Source organism: Diabrotica virgifera, chromosome 5 (genome assembly GCF_917563875.1).
Source record: "Diabrotica virgifera virgifera chromosome 5, PGI_DIABVI_V3a".
NCBI classification, from domain to species: domain Eukaryota; kingdom Metazoa; phylum Arthropoda; class Insecta; order Coleoptera; family Chrysomelidae; genus Diabrotica; species Diabrotica virgifera.
Genome location: NC_065447.1, coordinates 129,758,601 through 129,767,874, shown reverse-complemented (window position 1 = coordinate 129,767,874; position 9,274 = coordinate 129,758,601). Strand labels below are relative to the sequence as shown.

Sequence of the window (9,274 nt, the reverse complement as noted above, 5' to 3'; positions counted from 1 at the left end):
CATTATTGTATTTTTTTTTGTTTTTATAAACGGGTACAAATATACTGTAACTTATTCCACAATTAATACTTCCCCTCTTCCCATACATCAAAGTTTGTCTGACTAGACACTGTTAATCTATTAACAAATAATTTTCAGCTAGCTATTAATCAACTTTTTTTTGGTACGCATTATCCAGGTCTATGCAGTTCCCTTGTTTACTGATCCAAAACTAATGAGTATAAATAAGAACTGAGTACTTACTGTGCCTCTCCCATATTTTCATGAAGTGTCTAAGTAGTTTTATGACTGTAGTTTGTTCATTATTGTATTTTTTTTTGTTTTTATAAATGGGTACAAATATACTGCTTCTTCATTCGTTTAGCATTTGTCCAACTTCCATAATTCTATTAAATAAACGTATTAGCCAACTTATTCCTACCTCTTCTAATGGCTTCCACATTTCCCCAGGAATATCCTGATTCCTTTATTTTTTGAAGTGCTTGAACCACTTCCTCATGGTCAGTGCGAATTGACAGTAAAATCAAGTAGGAAGTATATATCAGCAAGTCTCACAACAAGGATGGAAAAAATACAGTATGTTTAAGATATACTATGTGAAGACAGACACATGCCTCTGACTCATTAGCTATCATCAGTACAGTATAGCCAAGTTAGAATAGGTCTGCGTTAACCTTTCCTTGTTTGAAAAACTCTAAACATTGATTGTTTGAAACATTCCGCATTCCTTTCCTCAGGTAGCTGTAGCTTCCTCCTTGGATGTGTTAGTTGTTGCTCTGGAATCGTTAGGATCTTCTAACATTATTGTCATAAATTGGTTGCATTGCTCCTGTAGTGATCTTTTCCCAAGCTAGCATACACCTCTAGTAGGTATAGCGGTATAGCATACAGAAATGTAGATAAACTGATAATGTTGATTTGTAAACAAAACATCTTCACTAAATGGGTGAAAAAGCTGCATTCTTAGTGTCTGTTATCTGTATTTTGAGGTTGCAGTCATTAAGTTAAGGGGCAGAATAAAAAAAAACTCTGTAGACACATTAACGGACACACTTCACATGTAGTCACATCTTCTTAAGGAGTGACTTCATATGCAGTTGTGTCAGTGAATGTATTAAGATCAAGCTTTCGCAAAATTTATTTGTTTCATCAAGTCTAAAATAAATTTATAATTCTTTTCTAAGTAAATACAATGAAATTAAGACAATAAAGCATTGTATTAAAGAAGCATAAAAACTTACAACATGAGCTTAGTCCATTAAATTTTAAACATTATCACTAAACATAAAAAATATAAGATTGTTAATCTAGTAGTAATTACAATGTTTTATTTAATTTTATATCACAGTAATAGTTTTTGGCACTGAAATATCTCATAAAAACGGATTACTGGTTGTCCCGTAATCCATCTCGTAACTGAAGTCACTCTAGATTTAAATTATGTCTTTCTGCCACAGCATTTAAGTACATAAATAACCGATTTACAAAATTCATCTTTTCAAAATATAAACATTAAACTTAAAAACAAGCAAAAAGTTGGGTTAACATGAATTAACTGACAGTCAGGACATGACAGAACCCTAAAACATGGTTTTTCATACATCATACCACTTTATACACTTATGTTTTGACGACTGTAATCTGATGTACGTAATTCTGAACTTTACACATGTACGTAATCACTTTACGTAAAGGATACAGCATAGCCCCCAATGTATAGGTATCCGCTTGTTTGTTGCACTTGTGCTTTTCGTTGTAGAGTTGGTGTTAAAATTGTTTTATTTAGTTACTTGTACCCTTTGAAAAACTGTCTTTTTCAAGACAACATTGCAATATTATTTGTGAGAGTCGGACTTTTGTTTTTATTACAAATATGGCTTTAAAAGAAAGTTCGTATTTGGACCAACTAAGAATAAGCTCTCCTGAAGCCGCAGATAGATATTTGGACAAAATCAAACAACTTAACTGTGATCCATATGCTCTAAGTGAAGTCGATTTTGATTATGGACTTACCTATGTGCCACCAATAGCTTCCATGGACATTCTGACCTATATTGTTTTTACTCACAGCTTTTATACCCATGAACAAATGAGAGCTTATAAAAGTTTAGCAGCTTACAAATATTTCAAGTCTGGCTTTGTAGAAAAAGTGGGTTTTAAAGTTATTAATGATCTGGTGCTTTTAATAGGCAAGGTAAGAGTAGTACCTGTATTTCAAATTTTTTAAGAAAAAATACCTGATTTGTTAATAATCAATATTAAAGAGATTACTTTTTAGTCTTAGGGTTTAATATAATTGATTGCCTTGATAATTGATTTAATTTTTTTGTTTCAGGTGCAGCATTCAATGAGAGCTAGAGAAACCAAATTAAGAGTTTGGATTATCGCTGAAACAGGTGGTAGTATTTGTACTGCGCATTGTACTTGCATGGCAGGTCTTGGGGAAGTATGTAGCCATGTTACAGCAGTTTTGTACGCTGCAGAGCATGCAGCATATTTGAAGCAGCAGAAAAATGAAAAGAATGTAGCGTGTACAGATGTCAAATCAACTTGGCCAGTTCCAACGCAAAGTGGTACACATCCAATAGAAGCTGCTTCACTAGACTGGGGGAAAGTGATAGAAGAAAAAAATTATAAGGAAATTCCTCCAATGGATGATAGCGAAATGTTGGACTTGCTGCAAGAATTGCAAAATTCCAATTGTGATGCTGTTTTGATGAGGCATGTAGAGCCATTTGCGTCACAACTGTCAGATGAAAATAATGAAAAAGTTAGTATACCAGTCCTTTTTAATGTGTACCATAAAAAATATGAAAAAATGCCTCTAGATGATCTCATTCAACTAGGTATGAAATGTAAAATGGAGGTAACCCAGAATATACGAAGAGAAATAGAAGATAAGACACAGGACCAAAGGAAATGTGCAGAGTGGTATAGACAAAGGACTGGTAGAGTAACAGCTTCAATTTTTAAAGATGTCTGTAGAACCAATGTGGAGAAACCATCCCTATCTTTGATCAAATCAATATGTTACCCTCGCAAAATTTCTACAAGGGCAATAAGATGGGGGATAAATCACGAACAGCTGGCAATTGATGCTTATAAAAAAGAAACTAGCAGGAATCATAGAGACTTTATAGTGAATACAATTGGCTTGGTAGTGTGCATGAAATGGCCTCAGTTAGGTGCCTCACCTGATGGATTTGTGTATTGTGACTGTTGTGCTGCGGGTACCTTAGAAGTAAAGTGTCCATTTTCTCTTCGAGAAAATGGAAATTTACAGGAGTATGCAAGTCGAAAGGACTCCTGTCTTGAATGTGATAAAACTGGTACAGTAAAAATGAATAAAAAACATAAGTACTATTACCAGGTGCAAGCACAAATATTTATTTGTAAACTTAATTATTGTGACTTTGTTGTCTGGTGTCCTAATTTTATATTTATCGAAAGAGTTTTACCAGACATAAAATTTTGGGAAGAAATTAAAGATAAAGTCCTAAATTTTCATGCAAAAGTAATTATGCCTGAACTTTTAGGACGTTATTACACTTCCAGAGTACCAGGTGGCAATATAACAAAGTGGTGTTTTTGCAATAATGTCGATGATGGCCAACCTATGGTTCAATGCTCATATGAGAATTGTAATATTTTCTGGTTCCATATTGGGTGTGTAAATTTATTAGAAAAACCCAAAACTAGGTGGACATGTTCAATATGCAACCAGAAACTATTTCATGATTATGCCACATAAAATTTTAATGGTTCATGTTTCCATTATTTTCATAATCATTATTGAGTCCATTCACTCTCTTCTTCCATTTCGCACTTTCTGCACCATGGTTCATTCACCTTACTTGTCACCATTTCAGTGACCGTTTTCATCTCTCGTTTATTGAGGTTCATGAAACTGTTTGAGTTTTTTATTAATATTCTTGATTATTTTTTTTTATTTAGTCTAGACTTGAACTTGAGTGGTTCTCCTTTTCTATTGATGATTCTTTATCAGCCATTTCTGAACCTCATTTTTCGTAGCATCATTAGTGATGCCACAGAAAGGTTCTGGACCTTCAAAAGTTTCCCTCGAGCCATGTTTATTCCATATATACATACAAAAGTACAGTGTACCATAGTATACATATACTTTTAAGAGGAAATTTTGAAACTTTGTTTCCTTAATATTTTTACAATTCATTCTACGGTTGATATAGGTCAGTCTCCGAAACATCAAATAAATACATTCTTTTCAGTTTTCATATGATTTATTTTCATTAAAATTGTCACAAATTTTTTATTAATATCAAAATACAAAAACAACCAATGAGGTGTACATAAATAATATACGCTAGCCACAGTCATTATTGTAAGAATGCTACTTAAAGTTAAAATTAAATCATTTGAATGCAAATTATTGTCTGGAATTGTTGAATTCTGGACATTATTTTCGTTCTAGTTGAACACATTTTTTGCAATTTTTTTATGCAATCATTATGTTACTACATGATCTCTTGCTCTTGTATTGGCTTTTAAATTGTTAACTGTACTTAGTTTTTTACAAACTTAATGTCTGTATTTTACATTTCTCAATGGTTCGTTTCACTAGCTGCTTTACTTACAACTTGCTAGTTGCATTGCTTTTTTTCTATGGATGTTTGTTATTTATCAAACTCATTTGTAGATGAACTGGTAATGTTCACTAATTAGTGAACAAAAATGTCTTCAATAAATAGATGAAGTAGCCGAAGTCTTTGTCTTTTATTCTCCACCTTTTGACCAATAAACCTACCACTTTCGAATGATAATATTATGATTTACTATCCTTTAGTAAAGTCGTCCCAGGAACGCAACTCATCAATATTGGCAATATCATTTTAAAGTCTTCTTCATTAAAATGTATAATCCATGTCTGAATTGCTGATATAAATGAGTCAGATTAAATAAATTATTAGAAGAATTTTTTACTAAGCAATAACATTTTTGTTTAATTTAATATTTTGTATTTTGACAACACCCGACTTGGGCGTCGAAACGTTAATAAAATCATTTTTTTGGTAAAATTGTGGCTTATTTCCCATTGAAAATAGTTGATTATAAAGTACTTTACAACATAAAGCAAAATGTTTATTTATTTATAAATCAAACAGACAAAAATGCCCAATTTTGTTTATATTATACCGATTTAACAACAATAGATCATCAGAACTGCAAGCTTCCCCACAACAAAGATTTGTAAAATGATGAATTCAATATTTTTAAAATTATTTAAGTATACAAAAGAGTTTTAATTCTTTAAACAATTAGCGGCCAAATCTGTGAGTAGAACTTTTTACTTTAACATATTTAAAAACCAACAAAAAAAGTTTTAGAAAAATATAAGCTTGTTTGATTTTGTCTGAAACAATGCAAGTTTTCTTGCTGTAGCTATTTATAATTCAAAACTAACTGACAACCTCGACAACATGGCATATATATATCCTAGTTTTGGCCAAAGGTGTCATTGATTGTTTTTCGTAGTGACACTTCAGATGTGTACCAAAAATTATTAAAAGAAATACTAAAAAGGCGACAATCTGGTGAAATAGGTTAAATTTAATTAAATTGGAACAATAGGAGGGCATAAATTAATCAAAACACATGCTATAAAAATTATCTTATCAACTATATTTATACCATCAGTAACATGGGTTAACATAGAAATCGGAAGTGGCTCTGAAAAAATATTAAATTTATTTTTAATGGAGCCAATAACTCTTTCTACGTGGATTCTAACCTGTGCAATGTTTCTAGTTTCTTCCAGCTCTAGTGGAAGCAATTGTTTTTTCCCCTTGGTAAAAGCTGGAATTACTAGCTTTGCTTGTAACACATCTAAAAATTCTTTTATTAAAAAACCTCGATCTGCTATCACAATATCTTGGGGTTCTATTTTATCCAAAAAACCAGAGAGCTCTACTATTTGTTTATCTGATGTTCTTCCTCCCCATGCTTTACTGATATATGAAATACAGCCTTGGGGAGTAATTCCAATAAGGAATTTAACTGTGTTATGATGTTTATAGTTTGACCATGTTTGCTGCTGGGTTAAATAACTAGCTGGTTTTTGGATAAACACCTCAAAGCAATCAATGATAATTGTGGTCTTATCATGAAAGACTTCTCTAAAGCAAGAAGGCATGTTTTTTTTAATAATTTCCCGATCTGGCCATTTTATGCTATTTTTAAATCTTTGATACATTATTGAGATGATGGTATTAAAATAGGTGGAACATGTTGATTGAGAAATGCCAAATTGGTAGGCCAAATATTTAAAATCTAGATTAAGTCTCATTTTCATCAATGTCAACAAATATTGTTGAGAGGGATCTAAAACAGTTACTGAGGATGATGGAATAAATGGTTTAATTCTGTCAAATACTGACTTCAAAACAGAAAAATTTAAACCGGTATAATATAAACATTTCGGATTGTCCGTTTCTAGTGACTCGAAACTTAAAATGGTCTTATTAATTCTGCGAGTCAACTCGTCAATTTTTTTATTTGCAAATTTTAATTGTTGAGCCATCTGTTCAATATCATCTGAGGTTAACTCAGTTTGAGTTTCGGTTCCAGTACTGTCTTCATACATTGCTGTAGTGTTACTTTCACTTACTGTATTGTTTTCATTCTGTAACAAACATAATTGATTATAAATTGGGATCCTTATAGTGGAACCATATGCAAGCTTTAACAGAATTAAGCAAAAATACAACAGTTTTAATTTCAAAATATCAAACTTATGACAGTTTCTTATTATAAAATCATATACTTTACATTTATACGAATCTTGAAGGTTAGTTGTGAGTCAAACTGAATACCTAGATCTTTTATAATGTCTTCACAATCCGATACAACATTGGTAACAGAGTAATTAAGGTTTTTACATGTACTGTCGACTATTATACACTGATCTCTATAATTAAAATTCCCTTTAAGAGTGTAAGCGCAAATATTTTACTGCTATCCCTACCTTTTCTGTCTTTACATGACAAATTATGTGTAGTAAAATTCTCACTGGTATGGATATGTAAACATTAGTTGACAATGTCATCATTAACTTTAAAAATATGGCTTTTGAAAGTTCTTGGATAACTGTTACTTGCATAATGGCTTAAATTATTAATTCAGTTAATTAATATGATAATTTTTTCACTAGCTATGTATTCAGTGATTGTAATAATTTATATATTGTACAACAAAAACTAACACCCAATCGAGCAAAAGTGATTTTTTAATAATATATTGTTACTATAGAACGCTTACAATTTTGAACATCTGTAACAACAAAATACTTGGATCACAGAATATATACTGGTGTATTCCCCGCCTGGATCTTCCATAAATAATAAACAATAAATAACTTTTTATTAAGTTCACGTCTTCAATCAATTATTCATCAAATACACTATCAATATTATTTAATCAATAACTCAAAATATTCCTGATGCCATGTCAAATATTTAAAATTGTCACTGTCTTATCACCATATTCTATTCGACTCAGTGCGTTGTATGATAAAGATAACGAATGTTCGATTTGGAAAATATCACCATTTTTAATCCTGAAAAAACAAATAAATATTTTTAAAAAATTTAAATGCAGAATGAAAGACTAAATTGTTATCAAGGGCCGAAAGTCCCTTAGAATAAATAAAAAGTTTTCTTTTGAATGAGATATTTTAAAATAAAAAACACACTACATTTTCTCTTAGTTTTTCACCCCTGTAACTTATTAAAATAAACATAAAAGTTTTCAGGGACTTTCGCCCTCGGTAATAAAGTAATCTTTCATTCTGCATTTAAATTTTTCAAAAATACTTATTAGTTTTCTCAGGTTTTGAAAAGAATGAATCCGATTTAAATAGCATTGTAGCCGAAACTTTGTACGGATCCCCTTAATTCCAAATCAATTTAAAGTTAATGACATTCTCTTTTAATTAGTATACCTCAATAAATGTATCATTGTCCTCTTGTGAAACCTTTGTGGAAGATCTTTTCTTTACTCTTTCCAGTCTTTCAAGGTCCTGCTTTCGTTTTACAGGTCCCCTAGAGTAACCCATATTTTGGGTTGGTATCCAATCAGGATCATTTACATCTTCAAGTTTTGCAGGTTGTCCTAAAACAAAATTATATAACGTAGATACACAGTTAGTAGGCATTCGCATCGGGTAAAATTTTTTGGGAAAATAGCTTAAAACAATGTATATTTTCATATTTTCCAAAAAATTTTACCCGATGCGAATGCCTACTAACTGCCACGGCACCTACAATATTTTATTGAAATATATTAAGATTAATATTATTTCTTTATAGAAAATTATTGACAAACCTTGAATAAAATGTTTGGAACACACTTTTTGATATTTTAATTTTGATTCTGTCAGGTCTGCTCTTCGTATGGCCCTTATCCATTTTTTTCTGCGTTTAACAGTTAATTCATTCAAGTGGATAGCATGTTTAAACTTCAGTGGTTTGGGAATAGCAAAAAAAGATACTTTATCCCTTTTCGACCTGCTTCCACAGTTCACTACAATACATGTTAGTGGCATAGCTATTACTAACTAACCTGAAATAATAAAATACATAAGTAAAAAATCTATTTTATGGATGCTTAATATAATTTATTATTAAACTTTGAAATATAAAATTTGTTAACCTACCTTTCTTCAACCTTCCAAATTACTTAGTTAAATAAAACTTTTTAAGTACTTATTCTAGTTTATTGATGTAAACAATATTTTTTATTATGTCACAGAAGTATGTTAGCAATACTTAGGCGGATATAAATATACGAAAATTACTTTAAATACTTAAAAAACAATATTTATCATATGCTTTCAATGTATTGCATGCCAATCGCCAGACATATTGGAATAGTTTGACAGATCGTTGGATTCCCTAATTGTTGACGTTTTCATAACATAACCTGAATCTTATTTTTTCTTCTTATTCTTTTTTTGGACTATGGCCTTGACAATTATCCAGTAACCAAGACTAATATAAGGCGCGTTCCAAGTGACATGAAAATCGTCCTTCGTACTGCCCTCGTCATGCGCATTATAAAAAATGCGTTCCAAGCGAACATGAACGATGATTCGTATCGTACACTGTGTTGTTCCAAGCGATCCATGTACCCTTTCGAAATCGGTAACTGAACGGTCCTTTTGATACATGCCTTCAAGCAGAAACTAGTTGTACTGACTTGCGCAGTTAGGATTGTTTTCATTTTTACTGGGCACTGCTAT

At 31.3% G+C, this 9,274-nt stretch overlaps 2 protein-coding genes across 2 annotated transcripts; one reads left to right on the top strand and one right to left on the bottom strand.

Annotated features, from left to right (window-relative positions):
- Positions 1-1,272: 1,272 nt before the first annotated feature.
- Positions 1,273-4,741, top strand: LOC126884389 (uncharacterized). Its single transcript, XM_050650307.1, has 2 exons — positions 1,273-2,194; positions 2,336-4,741. Exons 1-2 carry the CDS (start codon positions 1,874-1,876, stop codon positions 3,749-3,751), a joined length of 1,737 nt encoding a protein of 578 aa, XP_050506264.1. The 5' UTR covers positions 1,273-1,873; the 3' UTR covers positions 3,752-4,741.
- LOC126884391 (uncharacterized) lies at positions 4,238-8,933 on the bottom strand. The gene is made up of 4 exons (XM_050650309.1): positions 8,690-8,933; positions 8,359-8,595; positions 7,976-8,145; positions 4,238-6,658 (listed from the first exon to the last, which is right to left on the bottom strand). The coding sequence occupies exons 2-4, from the start codon at positions 8,576-8,578 to the stop codon at positions 5,591-5,593; spliced, it is 1,458 nt and encodes a 485-aa protein (XP_050506266.1). The 5' UTR covers positions 8,579-8,595; positions 8,690-8,933; the 3' UTR covers positions 4,238-5,590.
- Positions 8,934-9,274: the final 341 nt, after the last annotated feature.